The sequence below is a fragment of the Zootoca vivipara genome, chromosome 6 (genome assembly GCF_965207765.1).
Source record: "Zootoca vivipara chromosome 6, rZooViv2.hap1.1, whole genome shotgun sequence".
NCBI classification, from domain to species: Eukaryota; Metazoa; Chordata; class Lepidosauria; order Squamata; family Lacertidae; genus Zootoca; species Zootoca vivipara.
In genome coordinates this window covers 82,769,343-82,793,239 of record NC_142589.1, presented here as the reverse complement: position 1 = coordinate 82,793,239, position 23,897 = coordinate 82,769,343, and the positions used below count along the sequence as shown (strand labels likewise).

The window sequence follows — 23,897 nt, the reverse complement described above, 5'->3', positions numbered from 1 at the left end:
TTTATGGAATAGCTCGATATTCTGCCAAAGGCTTTTATTTTCCCATAATTTTTGGAATTGTATCTTCTGGTTTTGTAATAAATAAAAGGATATCATCCGCAAATAATACAATTTTGTAACTTTCTTGGTTGTGTTTTACCCCCCTGATATGCTCATCTTGAATTATTACTCCCCACCCTTTGTTTCCATAACAGGTCCTTGAGTCTGTACTCTGAATAGTGACACCAGGGACCTAGAAGGGGAAGGGCTTGCCAGCCCAACTCCTGCACAGTCTCATCAGGGCTGGCCTTAAGGCAACTGGAGCAATTCAGCCAAATGGGAGCACTCAAGCCGCTCCTAAGTCTCCCCCCCCCGGCACAAGTGCAATCTAGATGGATTTTATTTATCTCTCTAAGATTCCAAGCTGGGCCCCAGAGCTTCAAATTGGGCCCCACTGGCTAGCCCTGAGTCTCATGGTTGCTGGACCCAAGTTGCCCTGCCCTCGCATGAAGTCTTGGGCTTGCAATTTTGGGAGAGGGGAGACTGTCTGCTGGGGAGGAGGCAGGCTGGGTAGGTCCCCTAGATTTAGAGGCCCAAGTTGCCCTGCCCTCGCATGAAGTATTGGGTTTGATTCTGCACTTGGCAGGAAGAGCCAGATGCACAAATATAAGATGGGCACCTGAAAGGACATCTAGTCCAACCCCCCTGCAATGCAGGAATCTCAGGTCAATGAGAGATGGCTACCCAACTTTTGCTTAAAAACCTCCCAGAAAGAAGAGGCCACCATCTTCTGATGGAGTCTCTTCCACTGTTGAAAGGTTCTTACTATCAGAGAGATCTTACTGAACTTTAATCAGAATCTCCATTCCTGTTATCTTGAAGCCATCGGTTCGGATCCCACCCTCCAGAGCAGGAGAAAACAAGGAGCACTACCAATTAGCAGCTTGGAGGCGCTGGAAGAGGAAGCACTGTGAATCCCCCCCCCCTAAGTCTCCTAAAATTAAATCTGTATACAGTCACTACTATAGTTTGCCCCCAATGTGAGTTCTTTGATGGGAAGCAAGACGGGCCCTGTGGCTGAAGCTCTTTCCACACTCCTGGTACTGAAATCGTTTCCCCCCCACTGTGAATTCTTTGATGGATAACGAGTTTAGCCTTCTGAATGAATCTCTTTCCACATGCCAAGCACTGATAGGGTTTCTCCCCTGTATGAATTCTGTGATAGACTCTCACCGTATTTTTGCTCCATAAAACGCACCTGACCATAGGACGCACCTAGTTTTTAGAGGAGGAAAGCAATTTTAAAAATATTCTGAATCAATTGTTGCACTAAACTATTTAATAAACTGCCAGTATATCAGAATAATATTTCAACCATGTAAAGTGAACAGCAGTCAACAGTGGCAATAAGAACCATCATCACTCTCATTAACAAATGAAGAGAGACTTTAAGGTTTGAGTACTCCTCTAGTCTTCTGTGAATCCCAAGAACTCATCATTGCTAGAGTCAGAATTTATGAAGGTCAGTTGCTCACAATCACTGACATCACTTTCCTCGCTATCTTCAAATACGATACCATCTTCGTTTCCATCCAAAGCATTGCTAATGCCACATTTTCTGAATGACTGGACAACGATTTCCTCCTTCACCGCGTGCCATGATGTTTCCACCCATTCACAAACTTGAGTGATAGTGGGCCTCTTCATTCGTCCAGTAGGTGTCAGATCATAGTTACCAGCAGCCATACATTTGTTCCTTTCTTCTCGCATAAAGACCTTAAATGGCTTTTTGATGGAAACATTGAGAGGTTGCAACTGGCTGGTAAGACCTCCAGGAATTACAGCTAGATGAGTCTTCACTTCTTTAAAACACTTTTTTGTAGTTTTGCTAATATGGGCTCTAAACTGGTCAAGTACTAATAAGGCAGGCTTTTTCAGAAGCCCTCCAGGACGTTTGGACCACACTTTTTCAACCCATACTCTCATTCCATTTTCGTCCATCCATCCTTTCTCATGAACATGTACAACAACTCCTCTTGGAATCACTTCTTTTGGAAATGTTTTGCTTTCGAAAATTAACATGGGTGGCAATTTGGTGCCGTCAGCACAGCAAGACAACACAACCGTGTAATGGGTTTTCTCAGGTCCGGAGGTTGTCATGGTGATAGTTTTGGCACCTTTCAGATCAACAGCTCTATTAGATGGCACATCAAAGGTTAGCGGGACTTCATCCATATTCCCAATCTGGCTAATTTCAAACCCATTTTTCTTCCTAGCATCAATTACAAATTTATGAAAAGACAGAATCTTAGATTCATAATCTTCTGGCATTCTTTGCGCAATTCTAGTTTTGGTGCACATAGCAAGGCCACATCGCTTTATAAATCTGTAGCACCACGATGGTGATCCAGTAAAATCGTGAATGTCTTTCTCTACCGCAATGCGTTTGGCTTCATATATTATCATTTTTGCAGAGACTGAGAAGCCATTATTCCAGTGATTTGTGATCCATTCTTTCATGGCCACCTCTAACTGTGGCCACTTTGGAACATTCCCACGAAAAGTGTGCTTACTTTTATCTGCTTTTTGCAGCTGATCCTCCTGTTTCCTCCACTCTCTTATCATTCCTTCAGTTGGAGGTGACCCAAAATGTCTCTCCGCTGCTCTGTTTCCATGTTCCTTAGCATATTTCACTACCTCTAGTTTAAAAGGAATCTTATATGCTAGTCTTTTCTGCTTTATCATCCTTGTATGTAGAATGGGGAAGGTTTTCTGCAAGAAAATACAGTGATGAAGGAACTGTCAGATGATTAATTATATGATATTTATTGAATTATTCCTTTATATATTTTTCTTTGGTAAAATGCTATATCATTTTCACTATTTATGAGCATTTTATTTTTAAATTGTAAAATAAGAAAGTTATGACTTCAAAATTTTCATGTTTTCCCACATAAAAATATTGGAAATGCGGTTACCTTATCTCTATCGTTAAATGATTAACAAGTGTAGAGCTAACACAATTTTATGTGCATTTTGTAGATGGAAAATTGACTAGGCAAGTTACAAAAATTATGAATGTACCATAAGTCAACCCACAGTGAGTAAGAGACTTCAGAAATATAAAGCAACTAGCTTATTAAAACGTGTTAGTAAAAATGGCAGACATCCAAAACTTTTTGCTGAAATATATGCGCTTATTTGTTATTTGTATCGCCAAAAGAATACATTTTCATGTAGAAAATTGGCAATTCAAATTATATCTGAAATGGAGATTGAGATATCACAGTCATACTGTGAAATATATTTAAACAGAATGAATATTTTCGCATTTTCTTATATTAAGAAACATCTTCTCACCCATATTAAAAATAGGTTTGAGGTTAAACAACTGACACGTAGTTGCTCTGAACATGTTAGCTGAGAGACTTACAATATTGGGATAAAAAGATAGCATGTCAGGCATGGCAAAGTGTGTCCACTTAACTCAGGAGGGACTCAGCACGTGGGCCAGTGTACAGTGAGGAAAGCATGCTCAGCCAACTAATTGGCAGGCTCAGCCATGTACTTAGAGAGATAGCATTTTTTACCTTGAAGGAATATTGGGAAGGTAAAGGAAGGCATTGCTGTCCCGGCGTGACCAGTTGCTAGGCAACAAGCGGGAAAGCAGCATGCCGCCTGACAGACCCGATACGTCACCCCCTTGGGATGACGCTTGTGCAGCCGATAGCAGCAGCGAGAGAACATGCTTGCAGGCTCTTTCCCACCGCCGGCGAACTGCCTCCCTCCCTTCTCCCGCTGCAGCCTTGGCAATGGGACAGCACCTGCAGTTCAGTTAGCCTGCCTCCAAAGGCGGAGGCAGCGGCATCAGTAGCAGCGGTAGTGAAACTGCACTGAGCTTCATTATCCAGCCGCAACATCTATCTCCCTGGGCAATGTTTGCTCAGACATTACTCTGGCAGTAGCACCCCCCCCCCCTCTGGCCTGGCATTAAGCCGCAGCAAACTCCTGCTGCAACTACGGTACATCCGCTCCCCGGGGGAGGGGGGGTGGAGAGAGAGAGAGCGCTTGCCTAGAGCAGGCACTGTTGTTAATTTGTATACTGCCCTCCACCCGAAGATCACAATATAAAAATGCAACGCAAAAACAGAACAAAAGTGAAGGTCTTGCAAACAAAACCCAAAAGTGTTGCCTGCCAGCCTTGCTTGATCATCCAAGAGAGCCGTTTCCTCTACTTCTGGGCAACGTCTCCCGCAGAGCCTTCAGCACACATGGGCATCTGGCAGCTAAGCTTCAGGGTAAGAGGCGAATATATTGCTTGACGGGAGCTCCCTGTCCCAATTTGACAGAGCGCGCTAGGGAGAAAGATCCCCCTCTGCGCTGGCTCCTGGCTGCTCTCATGCAAGTCACAGAGCCCCTCGGACGGAGGGAACTCTAAATTTAGAGTGTTCTAAAGCCCTCTTCCCCCGCCTTGCCTCTCCCCACCCCTCGCACGGGCGCCACCATTAGGACGCTCACACGGGCGGTATGCCACACCCCCACTGCTTTGTTCCATAAGACGCACATACATTTCCCCTTAATTTTTAAGAGGAAAAAAGTGTGTCTTATTGAGTGAAAAATACAGTAGCTGGTGGCTGTGACTGAAGCTCTTTCCACATTCCAGGCACTAATAGGGTTTTTCCCCTGAATGAAGTCTCTGATGAGAAGTGACACTGACCTTTTTTTTGAAGCTCTTTCCACATTCCACGCACTGATACGGTTTCTCCCCGGTATGAATTCTGTGATGCCCAAAGAGATGGGCGTTCTGACAGAAGCTCTTTCCACATTCCAAGCACTGATAGGGTTTCTTCTCAAGGCAATTTCTTTGATGGGAAGAGGAATGGGAGCTCTGACTGAAGCTCTCTCCACAGTCTGAATCCTGATATGGCTTCTCCACTGTGTGGATTTCGTTTTGGTCTCCCTTGTTCTTCACTTCCAATTCATCACCACCTGAAACTAAGATGCAAACGGATTAGAGCCTCGGGAAGAAGTGCAGCCCCAAATTATGGAGCAATGCCAATTAATGCTTGTGACAGAGAAAGAACTGAAGGCAATTATATAATAATAGTAATAGTAATAGAAATATTATTTATACCCCACCCATCCGGCTGGCTTTTCCCAGTCACTCTGTGCAACTTGAAGCATATATAAAAACATAGTAGAAAATCAAGAATTAAAAACTTCCCAATATAGGACTGCCTTCACTCTTCTAATTTTTGTGTAGTCCTATATCTCCTTGAAATCTGAATTGGGGTGTGTGTGTGTTACACCGCTTCCATCATGGTATTCTGTTGCACCAGATGTGGTTTAGTCCTGCTGGCCACATGAGCTGTCTGTGGACAAACGCCAGTTCCCTCGGCCTGAAAACGAGATGAGCGCCATACCCCATAGTTGCCTTTGACTGGACTTCACAGTCCAGGGGTCATTTGCCTTTACTTTTACCTGCCCCGACTAAGAAGATGTGAGGCCTTCCTACAGGTACACTGCCCGAGATTCAAAAAGCCTGGCTCTTTTCTGGGATGGATTTCATAGAATCATAGAGTTGGAAGAGACCACAAGGGCCAACCAGTCCAACCCCCTGCCGAGCAGGAAACACCATCAAAGCATTCTTGACATATGCCTGTCAAGCCTCTGCTTAAAGACCTCCAAAGAAGGAGACTCCACCACACTCCTTGGTAGCAAATTCCACTGCCGAACAGCTCTTACTGTCAGGAAGTTCTTCCTAATGTTTAGGTGGAATCTTCTTCCTTGTAGTTTGAATCCATTGCTCCGTGTCCGCTTCTCTGGAGCAGCAGAAAACAACCTTTCTCCCTCCTCTATATGACATCCTTTCATAAATTTGAACATGGCTATCATATCACCCCTTAACCTTCTCTTCTCCAGGCTAAACATGCCCAGCTCCCTAAGCCGTTCCTCATGAGGCATCGTTTCCAGGCCTTTGACCATTTTGGTTGCCCTCTTCTGGACACATTCCAGCTTGTCAATATCCTTCTTGAACTGTGGTGCCCAGAACTGGACACAGTACTGCAGGTGAGGTCTGACCAGAGCAGAATACAGTGGTACTATTACTTCCCTTGCTCTAGATGCTATACTCCTATTGATGCAGCCCAGAATTGCATTGGCTTTTTTAGCTGCTGCATCACACTGCTGACTCATGTCAAGTTTGTGGTCTACCAAGACTCCTAGATCCTTTTCACATCCTTTTCACATCCTTATGATCCTTTTCATAAGGCCCAATCGTGGAAACCTTGCCAACTCCAAGGCTAATCCTCTCTTTGGTCAAATAAAAACAAAAGCAAGAACAAAAACAAAAAACCTGACAGAACCTGCTTCTACTTTCCAAAGCAATCTGAAGCCTACATTTAAGAAGACCTGGGCAGTTCAGAGGAGCCTGTCCATGTTTTGCAAAGGCAGAATAGGAGGAAGAATATTCACAGGGGAAACAATCCAAGGTTTGCTGTGGGAGTGTTAGCATCCCAGATGGCGCTGTTGAGCTCCATCAAAATATCAGAGGTTTGTCACGTAGAGAGATTTCTTGAATTACAAAGCATATAAGATGATCTAACAGGGAGCCTTACCGAGAGAGTCCAAGATCCCACGATTCTCCTCCATGACTTCCTTGTGAAGAGCTCTCTGGTCAGGATTCAGCAACATGGACTCCTCATGTGTGAAATGAACAGCCACATCTTCAAAGCTCACAGGACCCTAAAAGAAAAAGAAAAAGGCTGTCCTCTTAGACAACATAAAGAGAAAGTGTGATCTGGCACACTTTACTTTGTTGTTTTCTGCCTCTTAATTGCTGTTCTGCTTTAATGGGTTTGTTTTGCTGCACATTTTGATCATGGGTGCATATTTTAATGTCTTAATGGAAATCTTTTATTGCTTATTTTAATGATGGACATAAAGAACCGGGTCTTCTCCAGATCATGGTTTTCCCAAGCTCTCCTGTTTGCCACATGGAAGCATCCCTTCTCTCCTCTCCCTGGTTTCAGTCTGGGGGGTGGAGGGGAAGAGGGGAAGAGACAGACCTACAGATGCCCCCCAAGCCAACTTCAAGGTCACATGGGAGCACGCAAAGAGGGAGGGGGGGGAAGCCCCATTGTGTGAATGATGAAGTGAAGCCTGGCCACTGTTTGGTATGGTGTGTAAACTGCTTAGAAGCCTATTTGAGCATTCAGCCCTCCTTTCCTTGGCGGTTCCTCCCACCATTCCTCTGTGTCCAACCCGTCCATTACATCCTCTCGCCCCGCGTGGCCCCTTTCTCCTACCTGCTCTGGTTCCACAGGGGCAGCTTCCCCTTCGCCGCCAAGAAAAGATGGACAAATAGGTCTTGCTGGCATCATTCTGTCTCCTACAAGAGAAAAAGGTAAGTGGGAAGCCAAAAGTGCATGCTTCACTCAGAAGGAAAACTACAGGTGGGCCTTCAAAAATGGATGAGCTGCTAAGTAAATGTGGACATTTGTACCCTTTTAACATATTAGTTGTGGAAAAATACACCCCCTCCTCCTCTGGGCTCTTGGTCCCCTGTGACTTCCCCCCCCCCAAAGATGAGAAGAATTCACAGATTAGCTACAAAATCTACAAAATGTGACCAAACAGAGAAAAAACTCCTTCCCCCTTACCCAGAGGCCTCTCTATGGAGTCCAACAGAGTCTTCTCTGCCTCAGAGGAATCAAGATTGATTTCTGCAAAAAGACCCTTCCCCTGAAAGAGAAACAAGGATTCAGTGTGTATCAGAAGAAGTGTGCATGCACACGAAAGCTCATACCAAAATAAAAACTTAGTTGGTCTTTAAGGTGCTACTGAATGAATTTTTTTATTAAGGATTCAAAAGAGAGAGTGGGGAGAAGGATTAGAAAAGGAGCAGCTGACACAAACACTCTAGGGCTGTTTGATATCATTCCTTGGATGCTTTTCAAAATAGGATGGGCAAATTAGTAGAGCATTGGTGGATACACTCCCTCATTTTTTGAGCCCCTTGGGCAGGGGCTGGCAAACTTTTTCAGCAGGGGGCCGGTCCACTGTCCCTCAATCTTTGTGATGGGCTGGACTATATTGCGGGGGGCACATTCCTACGGCCCACAAATAACCCAGTGATGTATTTTAGATAAAAGGACACATTCTACTCATGTAAAAACACCAGGCAGCCCCCCCCAATAACCCAGAGATGCATTTTAAATAAAAGGACACATTCTACTCATGTAAAAACACGCTGATTCCTGGACCGTCCGTGGGGCAGATTTAGAAGGTGATTAATTTGCCTACCCATGACCTTGGGAGTATCCACAGGAAAGTCTCTCTCACCTGCTGCTCTGCCTGCCTTCTCTCTTCTGCCTGACTCAGGAGGAATCCTTCGGCCAGGGCCACTGCCTGGGAACTGGTCTCCGCTCCACATTCCCTCACCCAGCTCTCCATCTCTGGTGGAAGGACAGCCAGGAACTGCTCCAAGATCACCAGGTCCAGCATTTCAGCTTTCGTGTGCCTTTCTGGCTTCAGCCATTGATGGACAAAGTGGTAGAGTTGGCTGCAAACCTCTCGGGGCCCTTTGGCCTCCTGGTAGCAGAACTGCTGGCTCTGTACATCTGAGCAGAGTGTGTCCTCTTCAACCGGGTTCTTCTTCGTAGAGTTTTCCCAGAATCCCCCACTGCTCCCATATTGGATTGCAAGACCTCTTCCTGCTTCAGGGCCAGCTGAATCCTGCTTATCCATCTCTGTTCTAAGGACACCTCCAAGAGATCGGAAGGAATCCCTATGTCTTTTGCCAAGTTCTGTCTGTCCTAATCAGATGTTTCAGCAAACCCTTAAAAGCAAATACATTCTTCTGTTATAAAATTAATACACAGTAAGGAGGAGAAAAATGTTCCCTGGGCAAGCATGGATGAGTTTTGCTAGGAACGAAGGTTGAGCTCTGAGCTTTCTTTTCAAAAAATGAAGGAGGAAGAAGGAAGAGGAATGAAGTCAGAACTGGGATTGAAGAGTCATTTTTACCAAGTGCAATTTGGGCCAAGACAGGAGTGGGGGTCCTTCCCTCCCCTAAATGTCAGGGCACATTTATTTCCTGCTTCTGTCTCATCGTCCAGCACTTGGAATCTACCACGTCCTCAAGGCAGACTACTGGGGTGGGATGCCCTTTTCTTTGTTCTGAGGGCAACTCTCTCCCCCTGCACTTCCCAGCAGCTGGCCTTCAGAAGCATGGCTGACTCAAACTGTGGGGCCAGGAGCCATCGCTAGCCCTCTGCTCCTCCCTGAATTTGCCTCATCCTCTTGTAATGCCATCTCGCTTGGTGGCCATCCCTTCGTCCTGTGGGAGGGAGTTCCATGGGTCTAACTGCGCACTGTGAGATGGAAGGACTTTATCATAGAGGCCAAGTTTTTATATCTACCTCCCAATGTTTCCATCTGGCTGCCACCTGGGCTAATGAACGTGCCTGGTTCCTCAGTCCCATGGGGTTCCTTTGCATGCCCTTTTCTTCCTGACTCAGTGACCCCTCCCCAAAGGGGCAAGACCTCCTGCTACCGTACTTGCAGCCTCCCTGGCTTTGCAGAGGAAGGGGGGCAGAATTTCTTGTCCCTGGCTTGGGGATTCCCCCTGCAGGAGCTGAGCAGGCTCCCCATGACCCCCCCTGGGACACCCCCGCCCCACTTCTCCCCAATGCTCCCTATGGCAGAAAAGAGAGGAAACTCACCAAATGCCAGAAGGGAAACTGAGGCAGCTCCTGCAGAGGAGACCAAAGCCCCCTCCCCCTCTTGCAAGGAGGAACCAGGGAAGGGGGAGGGGCTTTTTCTCGGGGGGGAGGAACCCCCCCCTTATTCCCTGTCCTTTAGGAATGCAGCTCAGTTCCTTTTAACCCTTGCCAGGTGGAGCAAGCCAAGCTCACATTCTCTCTCTCTGAGGCTTCCAGGAGAAGCCACGTGCATCGCAGACACCCAGAAGCTAACCCCGAATGAGGCAGGAGAGCTCACTGGGTAGAGCATGAGTCTCTTTCATCTCAGGGTCCTGGGTTCGAGCCCCAGCTTGGGCAGAAGATTCTTGCCTGGCAGGGGGTTGGGTTAGATGACTTTGGGGGTCCCTCATCATGGTGATTCTTTGAACCCTTGCACAGCGGACCTGGCCCTGCTCCCTTCTCTTTCTCTCTGAGGAGCCACGCAGCCAGAGGGGTCTTCTTTGGGGGACCCTCGCCTGCAGCCCTGCTACCCTCCATCTCCCTAAGACGCCCGAAGCAGCACTTACGGAACAGAGAGACAAAAGCCCGCCTGCCGTTGCAGGAACTGACGTAAGAAGGGGAGCTTTTGCTCTGTGGAGCATCCTCACTTTAGTCCTCCCTAGGAAGGCAGCTCAGTTCCTTTTAACCCTTGGCGATCCGAACGCGCCCTTCTTGCCCCTCTCTCCCTGTGGAGCCATGGGCGTGGCGCAGGCGCAGAGCTGCTCCCTCTGTGGGGAAGAGGCCGACCCTGGCCCCGCCTGGCCCCTGCAATAAACAAAATCTGCCCTTACTCCCTTATGGGGTACACAAGGGTCCTTTTAAGGTTCTCCATCGGTAGGAGAAAATAACAGAGGCCAAGCAGAGAATATTGAGAAGCAAAGCAGCTAATCAGCTTGATCTCTATTGACTGTTGCAACAGGGTGTTCTCTCTCTCACACAGGAGAAAAGAAGGACCCCCAACCAAAGGTGTGCCAGCCCCTATATAGATTTTGAAATTGCCCACCTGAAACTCAAGACCAAGCCCCAGAAGCAGAAGGGGTTTAGCCGAAGACCAGCCCCCTCCCCGGTACATCATACATCACAGAAAAAGGGCGGTCTAGGACAGAAATCTAAGTCCTTTGTTTTTGTTACAGGTAGGTAGCCGTGTTGGTCTGAGTCGAAGCAAAAAATTTTAAAAAAATAATCCTTCAGAAGCACCTTAAAGACCAACTAAGTTTTTATTTTGGTATGAGCTTTTTTGGTATGAGTTTTTATTTTGGTATGCACACGAAAGCTCATACCAAAATAAAAACTTTGTTGGTCTTTAAGGTGCTACTGAAGGATTTTTTTTATTTTTCTTTGTTTTTTGTTAATGTTCACTTGATTGGATCACCTGGGGAGCCTGGCCAGTCCCTTTGTAATGATAATTACTTAGTTCCTGAGCCAGGAAACAGGCTTACAGGCTCATTCCTCCCTCCTTGCAGAGAAACATTTGGTCAGTTTGGGAGTCAAATGGTCCCAGAACTGTCCTCCTGTACTGTTTCAGACATGCGGTTTATATATAGTACTGTATAGTTATAAACATTTATTTTTTTATAAAAGACCTCAATTTCTTACAACACCCGGAATGGGTGAGGGCCCCGGGTGGGGCCCAGGGAGGGTGCTGGGGCCCCTGGGCCGAGAGGAGATGTGCCTGGCAAGGACCCCCCTCCCAGAAGCCGGGACTGGGCGCGTGTGTGTGAGAAAGGTGAACCCGTGTCCGGGAGGAGGAGCCCGCCTGTCTGCCTGGGGCTCCGGGGCTGGGAAGCGGGGATCCTTCCATGACCCTTTCTCTGGGGGGAGGGGGGGCGAGTCCCGCTTGGCTCTCTTGGGGTCCCCCTGGGTAGCTCTGGGGGGGCTGTCCCTCTGGAAGAGGGTTGGAGGTGGGGGGGCTCCAGGGCAGAGCCCTGTCCCAGCAAGAGGGGGTCCACGAGGGCTGCGAGGGGGGCCGAAAGAGCAGGTGGAGGGAGGGAGGCAGGGTTCATATAGTGGAATATATACCGTACAGTGGGAGGGGGGGCCACAGGAACTCAGGCGGAAAAAAAAGAAACAAAGATTTCTACGCTATTCAAATCTCACCCCCCCAAAAGGGACCCGGTTGGTGTCTCTTTTCTAGGGGAGAAGAACTGATCGTGGGTCTGGGGGAGGGGAAGGGGATGCGAGGGGGGGACTCCCGCTTGACGCACCTTTGGGGGGCTTCTGCGCGGTGCTCTCTACTAGTCTAGTTGCACCAGGAAGTGATCTGACCCTGGCACTTCTTTTGTTTTAGCATATGTTGTTTTGTGTCTATATTTCAGCAATAAATATCATATGTTCCATGGGCATATAAGCCATGAGTAAATAAATACATAAATATGCATCCATTGTATATCAAGCAACAGGAAAAGACCACAGATTAATTTTTATTCAAAACCAGAATAGAAAAAAGCAGCAGTAAGCACAGTGTCTCAAAAATAACATCTTTAACTTAAAAAATAAGTCATTAAAGATAACAATCGGCAAAGTGTCAGTTAACTGGGATTTTTTAGTGGCAAGGGAAAAAAGCAAGCCCATCAAAGCAGGCCTCTGTTGTTAAAAATTAGGACAAGAGATTTCTGAACATCTCAAGAGCAATAAGAAAGTATTCTTTCCCACCCTTTGCTTGAGAAGCTAGAGGACGCCCCCCCCCCTGCCCCTTCCTGGCATGTAAACACCTGAACGTGGTCCCTCTACCCCCTCCCTCACTGACACACCTGAAAGTGGCCTCCCTTGGGGGGGAACTGTGGAGAAAGCTTACATTTGTGGGTCTGGGACAAATTCATGACTGTTTGAAATCAAGGCAGAGGGTCGGTGGGTGGGTGCGAGTCACAATTTAGCCCTTGTTCCTATCTCAGACCCCTTCCAAATTCAAGTAAAGTTGGGGACTGCTGGCAACGCCCCCTCCCCATGAAGGCAATGCTGAGGAGTGGGAGAAGAAAGAGAAAATTCTGGAAGTGTTTGGCTCCAGGGTCCCTTGAGAGAGAGTTGGTTCTGACTCTGAGCAAAGAGGAAGGCAAGGGGTCCTGCAAGGAGATGAGGGGAAGACCCATTTTATTGGGAGTGGTGAAGGATTGGCTCCCAGGTCATGAGAGCACCCTGGATCCTGGCACTGAAAAGAGGCCCCCCCCCATTTTGTGCCAAAAGTTAGTTCCAATTTGAAAACCACCTGAAACATCCAAGGGAATCCAGACACCACAAGGGAACATTGCAGCTGCCATTCCTGCATTGCAGGGGGGGCTAGATGACCCTTGGGGTCCCTTCAACTCCAGGGTCTCGGACTCACAAGAGCCACAGAAACACACAGGTCCTAGATTGGGGGGTGGGGGGGCTGGCCCAGGAGGCCTTCCCAGGCTAGGGGCACAGCACAATGGCTTCAGCAGGCCTTCCAGGACCAGGACCCCTCAATCTGCTTTGGACTACAACTCCCAACCGGGCCTGCAAGCAGAAGGCAGGGGGGATGGAAACAGCCGTCCAAAAGGTCTGGCCAGCTCCAGAGGCTACCAAAGGCTTCTCTCCAACGGGGCGCTGCTTTAGGCATCTGAGTTGCCCAGTTCAAGGGAGCTGGTGGGACTAAGTACCGGGGTTCCTGAATTGCAGGGGTTGGACTAGATGAGCCTGGAGTGTCCTCTTCCTCTTCCAGTATTCCTCTTCTGGCTCCCAATGCCAGGGCTGGAAATTTCCCCTGAAACTGCCCTCACTTTCACAAGGAGCTCTTTTTACCTGCGTCTTAAACTACCCTTTGACTGGCAACCATCTACTGACAACTATTCTTGTAGAGAAGCTGGTAAAATGCAGGCTAGACAATGCTACCATTCAGTGGATTTGTAACAGGCTGGCTGACTGAACCCAAAGGGTGCTCATCAATGGCTCCTCCTCATCCTGGAGAATAGTGACTAGTGGGGTACCACAGGGTTCTGTCTTGGGCCCAGTCTTATTCAACATCTTTATCAATGACTTGGATGATGGGCTTGAGGGCATCCTGATCAAGTTTGCAGATGGCACCAAATTGGGAGGGGTGGCTAATACCCCAGAGGACAGGATCACACTTCAAAATGACCTTAACAGATTAGACAACTGGGCCAAAGCAAACAAGATGAATTTTAACAGGGAGAAATGTAAAGTACTACACTTGGGCAAAAAAAATGAAAGGCACAAATACAGGATGGGAGATACCTGGCTTGAGAGCAGTACATGTGAAAAGGATCTAGGAGTCTCGGTAGACCACAAACTTGACATGAGTCAACAGTGTGATGCAGCAGCTAAAAAAGCCAATGCAATTCTGGGCTGCATCAATAGGAGTATAGCATCTAGATCAAGGGAAGTAATAGTACCACTGTATTCTGTTCTGGTCAGACCTCACCTGCAGTACTGTGTCCAGTTCTGGGCACCACAGTTCAAGAAGGATACTGACAAGCTGGAACGTGTCCAGAAGACGGCAACCAAAATGGTCAAAGGCCTGGAAACGATGCCTTATGAGGAACGGCTTAGGGAGCTGGGCATGTTTAGCCTGGAGAAGAGAAGGTTAAGGGGTGATATGATAGCCATGTTCAAATATATAAAAGGATGTCATATAGAGGAGGGAGAAAGGTTGTTTTCTGCTGCTCCAGAGAAGCGGACACGGCGCAATGGATTCAAACCACAAGAAAGAAGATTCCACCTAAACATTAGGAAGAACTTCCTGACAGTAAGAGATGTTCAGCAGTGGAATTTGCTACCAAGGAGTGTGGTGGAGTCTCCTTCTTTGGAGGTCTTTAAGCAGAGGCTTGACAGGCACATGTCAAGAATGCTTTGATGGTGTTTCCTGCTTGGCAGGGGGTTGGACTGGATAGCCCTTGTCGTCTCTTCCAAACTCTATGATTCTATGATCTCCCATCTCCTTGCTGGACACTCCCAACCAAAGATGCATTAGATTCTCCTGGGCGGGTCGGGGGCATAGGCAGAGAAGCCTATGAAGACAGAAAAACCAGCCCAGGAGTGGCACTGGGGGGGATCGATTCACATTGGTTTTCTACCAAAAAGCCACAACCCCCGGCTGTGAAGAGGGTGGCGCCTCCATGAATTCCTCTTCAACATCCAGCCACTCTGCTCAAACCATCAAATGCCTTCCACCCAAACCATCCACATCAATCCTAAGCGTCTCCTGTTCTGATTTCCATTTTTTTGTCTCCTTTCCCAGCTTTTCAGATTTCTTCTCCCTTCCTTTCATGGAGACATCTCGTGCAGGCATCCCCAAACTCGGCCCTCCAGCTGTTTTGGGACTACAACTCCCATCATCCCTAACTAACAGGACCAGTAGTCAGGGATGATGGGAATTGTAGTCCTAAAACAGCTGGAGGGCTGAATTTGGGGATGCCTGATCTAGTGCTTCTGCTTTCTTTGTCAGTGTCTCTACTTTAGTGGTCAAATTTGTCACCATTTCAGTATTTCTATCAATTCGGGCTAAAAGTTTCTCCAAATTTAACACAAGCCTGGTGTTAACTGTCTTTGAAACTGCCATAGTCTAAATCTCACTCTCCCTTTTCCAGCAGCACTTTATCAGTTTGTCAAGGCCACAGAATAACTCTTTCCCAAGAGTTCCTGTTTCCTGTATTTCTCCACCCCTCCATCTTCCTTCTAGCCTGATACCCAACACACATAAGCTGTTTAACATAAAATCCAAATTCTCAAATTAAGATTCGAAATAACCAAATAATTACTTTAAGAGAGGAACCATAAAAAAGAAGAAAAGAAACAATATGTCCAAGAGGACCTAGCAATTTAGATGTCCAGAGAAGAATAGTTGTCTTGCAGGAATCCAATCCTCTTTAAGTGTCTCAGAGTAGAAGGAATATTTTCCTTCAAAGAGAAATGAACTTGTCCAAACCTGTCCTGATTTTTGTTTTTTCAGCCAGCTTTCAATCCTTTTAAGAGCTACAATTGTTTTTAAAAGAGCTTTAAAAATGAGACCAGACTTTCATAAATCCCTCCAATCACACCATTGGCACTGACATGATTCCTCCCCTGTATGTATTTTTTGATGAAAGTGAGGTTTCCTTTTTGACTGAAGCTGTTTCCACATTCCTAGCACTGATAGGGTTTCTCCCCTGCATGGATTTTTTGATGGGAAGTGAAACTGTCCTTTCGACTGAAGCTCTTTTCACATTCCAAGCACTGATAGGGTTTCTCCCCTGTATGAATTCTTTGATGGGCAGTGAGATGGGAGTTCCTTCTGAAGTTCTTTCCACATTCTAAGCATTGATAGGGTTTCCCCCCTATATGAATTCTTTGATGGAGAGCAAAACTCTGTCTCCAGGCAAAGCTCTTTCCACACTCCAAACACTGATAGGGTTTTCCCCCTGTATGAATTCTTTGATGGGAAGCAAAACTCTGTCTCCAGGTGAAGCTCTTTCCACACTCCAAGCACTGATAGGGTTTTCCCCCTGTATGAATTCTTTGATGAGCAGTGAGACTGGAGCTCTCAATGAAGCCCTTTCCACACTCCAAACACTGATAAGGTTTCTCCCCTGTATGAATTCTTTGATGGGAAGTGAAACTGTCCTTTCGACTGAAGCTCTTTCCACATTCCAAGCATCGATAGGGTTTCTCCCCTGTATGAATTCTTCGATGGGAAGCGAGATGGGAGCTGTGACTGAAGCTCTTTCCACACTCTTGGCACTGATATGGTTTCTCTCCTGTATGAATTCTTTGATGGGAAGTGAAACTTACTTTCCTGGTGAAGCTCTTTCCACATTCCACACACTGAAAGGGTTTCTCCCCTGTATGAATTCTTTGATGAGCAGTGAAACTGCCCTTTTGACGGAAGCTCTTTTCACATTCCAAGCACTGATAGGGTTTCTCCCCTGTATGAATTCTTTGATGGGCAGTAAAACTGCCCTTTTGACTGAAGCTCTTTCCACACTCCAAGCATTGATAGGGTTTCTCCCCAGTATGAATTATTTGATGGGAAGTGAAACTGTCCTTTCGACTGAAGCTCTTTCCACATTCCAAGCAGTGATAGGGTTTCTCCCCTGTATGAGTTATTCGATGGGAAGTGAAACTATCCTTTCGAGTGAAGCTCTTTCCACATTCCAAGCACTGATAGAGTTTCTCCCCTGTATGAACTCTTTGATGGGAAGCTAAAGTCTGTTTCCAGGTGAAGCTCTTTCCACACTCCAAGCACTGATAGGGTTTCTCCCCAGTATGAACTCTTTGATGGGAAACTAAAGTTTGTTTCCAGGGGAAACTCTTTCCACACACCAAGCACTGATAGGGTTTCTTCTCAAGGCAATTTCTTTGATGGTAAGAGGAATGGGAGCTCTGACTAAAGCTCTCTCCACAGTCTGAATCCTGATATGGCTCCTGCACTGCGTGGATTTCCTTGTGGTCTCTCTTGTTCTTCACTTCCAATTCATCACTACCTGAAACTAAGATGCAAACGGATTAGAGCCTCGGGAAGAGGTGCAGCCCCAAATTATGGAGCAATGCTAATTAATGCTTGTGACAGGGAAAGAACTGAAGGGATTCAGATGTTATAATGTTCCTTTTGTTCTGTAAGAATGTCTAGTTTTATATACATAAGTTGAATATTGGATGTTTTCTCTCTCTTAAGTTTTTAAAAGATAACTGTACAGCTTAACTTGGTAACATCATTTTGTTCAATCTTAAATATGGATCTGTACTATCTTCATAAATAAAGTGTGCTTTATTATTATTTAAATGGTGGCCAATGAAGGAAAGTTCCCTATCCAAAAATATGCTAAGTTGTTCAATAGGCAGTAATAAATCTAAACAAATTTAAGAGCCAGTAAAATATTTGGGAACAAAGACACTGGATGGGTGTAATCTTAATCACATGGCCTTGTGGTAAGCGATGTAAGAAAAGGGGAATAAAAATGGCAAACATTAACTTCTGTGCGCTGAAAAACACCTTTTGCATATTGAAGAAATGTGTCTAGCAGCTGCCAAAGTTAACTTTCTTTAGTGGCTAAAGAATTATGATGTGCATCACCTTAAACCAATTTTGTCATTTGAGCATTATTATTATTCAAGTTTCCTTACTTAAATGTTACATTACTGTGAGAAGTTACAGGGGACGAGACAGGGGTCCTTCTCGTAGGGGCACCCACCCTGTGGAACCCACCCATCAGATGTCAAGGAGATAACTATGCAACTTTTAGAGGACGTCTGAAGGTACCTCTATATCGGGAAGTTTTAATGTTTGATGTTTTATTATGCTTTTATATTTGTTGGAAGCTGCCTAGAGTGGCTGGGGCAACCCAGTCAGATGGGCAGGGTAAAAATAATAAAATCATTATTGTTACTACAGGGTTCACTGCCTGAGATTCAAAAAGCCTGGCTCTTTTTTGGGATGCAGTTTCTTTGGTCCAGTTGTGGAATCTGTGCTATCTCCAATGTGAAGTGACTCTTTGGTCAACCAAAGACAGACAGAAGCAAGAACAAAAGCAGGAAATTTGACTGAAGCTACTTCAACACCCCAAATCACTCTGAAGCCTACATTTAAGCAGGCCTAGGCAGTTCAAACAGCCTGATGGTGTTAAAAGGTAGAACTGGGGGAAGAATATTCACAGGGGAAACAATCAATAGCCATCCATCCAGGTTTGCTGTGGGAGTGTTAGCATTCCTGGTGCTGTGGGTGGCGCTGTTGAGCTCCATCAAAATATCAGGTGTTCCTCACCTAGAGAGATTTCTTGAATTACAAAACAGATAAGATGATCCAAAAGGGAGCCTTACCGAGAGAGTCCAACATCCCACGATTCTCCTCCATGACCTCCTGGTGCAGAGCTCTCTGGTCAGGATCCAGCAACGCCCACTCCTCATCAGTGAAATGCAAAGCTACATCTTCAAAGCACACCGGACCCTAACAGAAAACGAAAAAGGCTATCCTCTTAGAGAACATTCACGTGATCCATTGCACTTGGCTCTCTTGTTTTCTACAGCGGCCAGACCCCTCTCTGCCTTCCTCATCTCACTCTCCTGCTGCAGCTTCTGCCACTGAATCTGGCCTGCTCTCTGCCACAGACTCCCTCAGGTCACTGAGCCCTGTTCCCTCTCCAGCTTCAGACACCTCCTCCTCCCAGTTGGTTCCCTCTTCTCTGGCTCCTCCCACCATTCTGCATCCAAGCAGTCATTCCCCACAAGGCTCCTTCCCCCTACCTGATCTGGGTCCACAGCCGCTGCCTCCCCTCCACCACCATGAAAAGATGAAGGAGCAGGTCTTGGTGGCATCATTATGTCACCTGGAAGAGACAAAAGGTAAGTGGGAAACCGTAAGCGCCTGCTTCTCTCAGAGGTAAAACAGTGCATCTCTAAGTACGGATGGGGCTTCGTCGAAGTCTCCCCTGCTAGCTTCCAGTTCCGCTCTGCCTTAATGGAGGTACAGGGATCGTTGGCAAAAAACAAAGATGATTGTGAGTAATTCTCCTTGCAAGTTCCCCCCAGGGACGGGGGAAACAGGCTTCACTCCCAGATCGTCTGGGTACTTGGCTCTCGCTCCGACATGGATTGCAGGAGGCAGGGAGGTGCTGAGTGCAAAAGCCCTTCACCTGCCCCAAACCCTCCTTCGCCGCAGAGGTTCTCCTGTCCATTAGAGCTTAATTTGGACTAATGTACAGCCGTTGCTGGAAGAGATGAGATCCTAAACTGTGGAATGGAACCAGCTGCAAGGTATTTAAGGTTTGAATTTGAAAAAAAGACTTCATTTGGTGCAAAAGACCGTGAGAGGGGAGCCTACGGCTTTATATAAAGTTTTCTTCTCTTCATTTATGATTTGGCAACCCTCCCTTGAATATTGGTTCAATATATATATATATGTATAGGTGAGCAGAGATGAAACTGGACTGCAGATAAGGAATATAACATCAAATGGAACTGTGTGTGTAAGAAAAGGGAAAAGGGAGGGAAGCTCTATTTTGCAAAAAGTTTACAATGGAAAATTAGAGCTAACTCTTCCCCATCCTTAATTACTTACGGAGTTGTGAAGGAACTGATAAGGTTCCTTACTGAGTCATTTGCAGTTTGACAGATCACCTCCTTCCCAGGCTGAGAAAAAAATTGCCCAAACAGGTTATTTATTGGGACAGTGTGATTTTTGCAGCTGCTGTTAAAGTTGCAAAACAACGAAGCACGGGACAGAAGGATGGAGAATTTCTGAAACCACAATGGGATATTAGCACCGCCCAAGGAATGATGGAGAACAGCAACAACCAGGAAAAGATAGACAGAACATTTTACAAGGACAGGAAGAAACATCATGAACAGAAAATTTGTCACACACAGGAAGAATAAGGATATAGCTGGAGTGCCTCAGTTTTAGTTTTATATATTATTTGATGTGTCAATATGATTGGGCATCATGAATACTGCAGTTGTTGTAAAAAGGATTGTTATCTTGACTAGAATGGAATTGAACTTAAAAAGATTTTGGAATGCAGAAATGAAGAAAATCATGAAACCATCAGTTTTAGCATGCGAGGGGCCACCTAAATTATATAATTTGGTATCTTAAAGATTGGTATTAGTAATTGTATTGTAATTTGACATTGTTATCATGAGGCTATTATTGGACTGTAATTGTAAACTACCGTAATAAAAATTATTATCGTAAAAGTCTGCCCTGCTGATTACATTTGGACATTTGTACCCATTTCATATATTAGTTGTGCAAAAATACATCTCCCCTCCTTTGAGCTCTGGGCTCCAGGTGTCTTCACCGAAAAGATGTAAAGAACTCACAGATTAGTTTCAAAACCAAGTGAATGTGACAAAACGCAGAAAATACTCCTTCCTCCTTACCCAGAGGCCTCACTCTGGTGTCCAACAGAGTCTTCTCTTCCTCAGAAGAATCAAGATCCTTCCCCTGAAAGAGCAACAAGGATTCAAAACAGAGAATGGGGAGAAGGATTAGAAAAGGAATGGCAGAGGCAAGCGCTTTCAGGGGACAGAGGTGAAAGCTGTTTCCTGCTTCTGCTAGACTGGTGTCTGGGATCGGCTGCCAGGACCATATAACATTGGTCCTCAAGGATCTTCACTGGCTCCCTGAATGTTTCCCAGCACAATTCAAATTGTTGGTGCTGAACTTTAAAGCCCTAAACGGCCTCAAAGGCCCAGTATACCCAAAGGAGCGTCTCCATGAACTGAGGTCCAGCTCTGAGGGTCTTCTGCCGATTCCCTCATTGCAATAAGCAAAGTTACAGGGACGCAGGCAGAGGGCTTTCTCAACAGTGGCACCCACCCTTTGGAAGGCTCTCCCATGAGATGATAATTAGATAAAGAACTGCGTAACTTCTAAAAGACATCTGATGTCTTATTATGCTTTTATATGTGCTGGAAGGCAACCAACCACATAGTTGTGATTAATTATAATAATAATAATAATCTGTTCCTAGATGATTTCCAAAAAGGATGGGGCATTAGTAAATAATTTGGGAATACTCTCTCTCCTGTTTAGAGCCCCTTTGCAGTATCCAGAGGAAAGTCTCTCTCACCTGCTGCTCTGCCTGCTTTCTCTCCTCTGCCTGACTCAGGAGGAATCCTTCGGCCAGGGCCACTGCCTGGGAACTGGTCTCCACTCTACATTCCCTCACCCAGCTCTCCATCTCTGGAGGAAGGACAGCCAGGAACTGCTCCAAGATCAGCAGGTCCAGCATCTCAGCTTTCGTGTGCCTTTCTGGCCTCAGCCATTGATGGACAAAGTGGTAGAGTTGACTGCAAACCTCTCGGGGTCCTTTGGCCTCCTGGTAGCAGAACTGCCTGAACAGCTGGCTCTGCACAGCTGAGTAGAGGGTGTCCTCCTCACTCAGAATCTTCTGCATGGAGTTTCTCCCACTGCTCTGAGTTTCCAGGGCATGGCCTCTTCCTGCTTCAGGGCCAGCTGAGTCTTGCTCATCCATCTGTGCTCCTGGGAAGTCTCCAAGAGATCGGAAGGAGCCCCTTGGTCCTCTGCCAAGTTCAGTGGGTCCTAATGCGAGGTGCAACAAATCCTACAAACACATTCTTCTATTATAAGACTAATACGCAGCCAAGAGAAGAGGAATGTTCCCTGAGGAAGCGTGGATGAGTCTTGCTAGGAACAGCACTGGATTGCACCACAGCTCAGACTCCAAGCTGTCTGCAAAACTGCAAAAAAGGACTGAGGAGAAGGAAGAAGCAATAACTGTAAATGACAAGTGAGTCATTTGTATCAAGTGTAATTTTTACCGAAGGCAATAGTGGGGGTCCCTCCCAACCCCACTTCATAGTTCCAGAGCTTCACCCCAACCCAGCCATATCTGTTTGGGTGGCCTTGGTGACCAGGAGGGCCCAGGTCTAGCTCCAGCCACCGTCCCTTGGCATAGAGAGGATGTGGCCATGGGATTTCCTGCTCTGGATCCGATGGGATGTTTGCCCTGGAAGACGGCTCGGAAACTGGCCCCAAATGCAGCGGTTGCATGGGGTGGGACTTTGCTCAGAATAACACCATTACTGCAATGGAGAGGCGCTTTTCACAATCTCTCTCTGTAAATATTGAATAAAGGACTCGGTAGCAACTCCTCTTGTTATCTACTTCTCGGTTGGCCACTTTGGAGGGATCGGATTCCCTGAAGCCCGACAGGTGGCATCTACCCCTCCTCATTGAAGACCCACAAAAATGCTTTGGAATACATGTAATTCTTTTTTAAAAAATACCTGCATTGGTTGCCAGTTCATTTCTGGGCCTAAGTATTTCAGTTCAACCCTGACTTGCATAAAAAGGTACATCTCTTGCGAGGGGCCAATGGCTGGAGATCCCTCTGGGCTCCATCCCTGACCCGCCAGCATCTCTTCGCCCCCCAAAGGGCAGCTGGACCTGGCCAGGGCCCCCTTCCCCCTCTCTTCCGCCCGGCCCGGCTTGGCCCCCCCTTCCTGCCTCCCGGGGGAGGGAGGTCCACAGGCTTCACCGCAGCCCCCTCTCCCGCCTTCCCATAGCGGAGCAGAGAGGAGACCCACCAGATCCCGGCAGGCGAGAGGAACAGGCAGCTCTGGCCGAGCAGACCCTCTTGCAGGAAATGACGTCAGAGGGGAGGAGCGGCTCCGCGTTTATTTCCGGTCCCCTCTAGGAAGCCAGTTCAGCGCCACTTAACCCTTGGCGACCTGCTCCCTCCGTGTGGAAGAGGCCGGACTTGGGCCCGCCTGGCCCCGGAATGGGTGGGGCCCCGGGGGGGGCTGGGGAGGGTGCTGGGGCCCCTGGGCCGAGAGGAGGGGCGGCTGGCAGGGATCCCCCTCCCAGAAGCCGGGACTGGGCGCGTGTGCGTGGGAAAGGGGAACCCGTGTCCGGGAGGGAGGAGGAGCCCGTCTGTCTGCCTGGGGCTCCGGGGCTGGGAAGGGGAGTCTGGGCGGAGGAGCGGGGAGCCTTCCAGGGCCGGGCAGGGAGGGTGGAGTCCCGCCTGACTCTCTTGGGGACCCCCTGGGCAGCTCTGGTGGTGGTGGGCTGTCCCTCTGGAAGGGGCTGCCGGGGTCGGAGGTGGGGGGGGGTCCAGGGCAGAGAGCCCTGTACCAGCAAGAGGGGGTCCCCGGGGGCTGCAAGGGGGGCCGAAAGGACAGGTCGAGGGGGGAGACAGGGTGGTGTAGTGGGTAAGAGCGGTAGACTCGTAATCTGGGGAACCGGGTTCGCGTATCCGCTCCTCCACATGCAGCTGCTGGGTGACCTTGGGCTAGTCACACTTCTCTGAAGTCTCTCAGCCCCACTCACCTCACAGAGTGTTTGTTGTGGGGGAGGGAGGGAAAGGAGAATGTTAGCCGCTTTGAGACTCCTTCGGTAGTGATAAAGCGGGATATCAAATCCAAACTCTTCTTCTTCTTCTTCTTCTTCTTCTTCTTCTTCTTCTTCTTCTTCTTCTTCTTCTTCTTCTTCTTCTTCTTCGACATGGGATACAAATGGAGTTATTCCGGTTGCTGGGGGAGGAGCATCTGTATCGTAGCATATGTTGTTTTGTCTCCCTATTTCAGCAATAAATATACGGTATGTTCTTAGTGAAGTCCCATTGGAAACAATCGGACTTGATTATTGCACTTTATACTGGACCTTAAGACTCCGAGCATGAGATTTTGTACACATTTTTTAATCTCTTTGTATATGTGAAGGTTGTTGGTGCATATACATTTAAATATTTGCACTTCACAGTT

At 47.1% G+C, this 23,897-nt stretch overlaps 2 protein-coding genes and 1 long non-coding RNA gene across 5 annotated transcripts; 1 reads left to right on the top strand and 2 right to left on the bottom strand.

Moving 5' to 3' along the window:
• Positions 1–1,303: 1,303 nt before the first annotated feature.
• Positions 1,304–10,415, bottom strand: LOC118086139 (pogo transposable element with KRAB domain). Its single transcript, XM_088671252.1, has 7 exons — positions 10,250–10,415; positions 8,323–8,818; positions 7,641–7,722; positions 7,287–7,369; positions 6,597–6,723; positions 4,697–4,974; positions 1,304–2,751 (listed from the first exon to the last, which is right to left on the bottom strand). The coding sequence occupies exons 2-7, from the start codon at positions 8,725–8,727 to the stop codon at positions 1,447–1,449; spliced, it is 2,280 nt and encodes a 759-aa protein (XP_088527378.1). The 5' UTR covers positions 8,728–8,818; positions 10,250–10,415; the 3' UTR covers positions 1,304–1,446.
• A 37-nt stretch (positions 10,416–10,452) lies between these two features.
• On the top strand, positions 10,453–20,363 carry LOC148685497 (uncharacterized). The gene is made up of 2 exons (XR_015950359.1): positions 10,453–10,855; positions 18,064–20,363. It is a non-coding gene; the product is annotated as an uncharacterized LOC148685497 (long non-coding RNA).
• On the bottom strand, positions 15,427–23,623 carry LOC118086642 (uncharacterized). Of its 3 annotated transcripts, none has more exons than XM_088671255.1 (6): positions 23,464–23,623; positions 21,242–21,885; positions 20,550–20,613; positions 18,912–18,994; positions 18,489–18,615; positions 15,427–17,161 (listed from the first exon to the last, which is right to left on the bottom strand). In XM_088671255.1, exons 2-6 carry the CDS (start codon positions 21,644–21,646, stop codon positions 15,819–15,821), a joined length of 2,022 nt encoding a protein of 673 aa, XP_088527381.1. In that variant the 5' UTR covers positions 21,647–21,885; positions 23,464–23,623; the 3' UTR covers positions 15,427–15,818. The 3 variants fall into 3 exon arrangements, with proteins under 3 accessions (XP_088527381.1, XP_088527379.1, XP_088527380.1); XM_088671253.1 differs by lacking the exon at positions 23,464–23,623 and adding an exon at positions 22,722–22,815; XM_088671254.1 differs by lacking the exon at positions 23,464–23,623 and adding an exon at positions 22,422–22,782.
• Between the last annotated feature and the right edge of the window lie 274 nt (positions 23,624–23,897).

What these genes read in the sequence shown, in the direction of transcription:
- LOC118086642 (XM_088671255.1), bottom strand. Translation starts at nt 21,646, where the DNA reads ATGGATGAGCAAGACTCAGCTGGCCCTGAAGCAGGAAGAGGCCATGCC. An exon ending in CGGCTGTGGACCCAGATCAG is followed by an intron (nt 18,616 to 18,911) that starts GTAGGGGGAAGG and finishes GTTTTCTGTTAG; the next exon opens with GGTCCGGTGTGCTTTGAAGA. An exon ending in TGGGATGTTGGACTCTCTCG is followed by an intron (nt 17,162 to 18,488) that starts GTAAGGCTCCCT and finishes TTTGCATCTTAG; the next exon opens with TTTCAGGTAGTGATGAATTG.
- LOC118086139 (XM_088671252.1), bottom strand. Translation starts at nt 8,727, where the DNA reads ATGGATAAGCAGGATTCAGCTGGCCCTGAAGCAGGAAGAGGTCTTGCA. An exon ending in GAAGGCAGGCAGAGCAGCAG is followed by an intron (nt 7,723 to 8,322) that starts GTGAGAGAGACT and finishes TTTCTCTTTCAG; the next exon opens with GGGAAGGGTCTTTTTGCAGA. An exon ending in CTCCATAGAGAGGCCTCTGG is followed by an intron (nt 7,370 to 7,640) that starts GTAAGGGGGAAG and finishes TTTCTCTTGTAG; the next exon opens with GAGACAGAATGATGCCAGCA.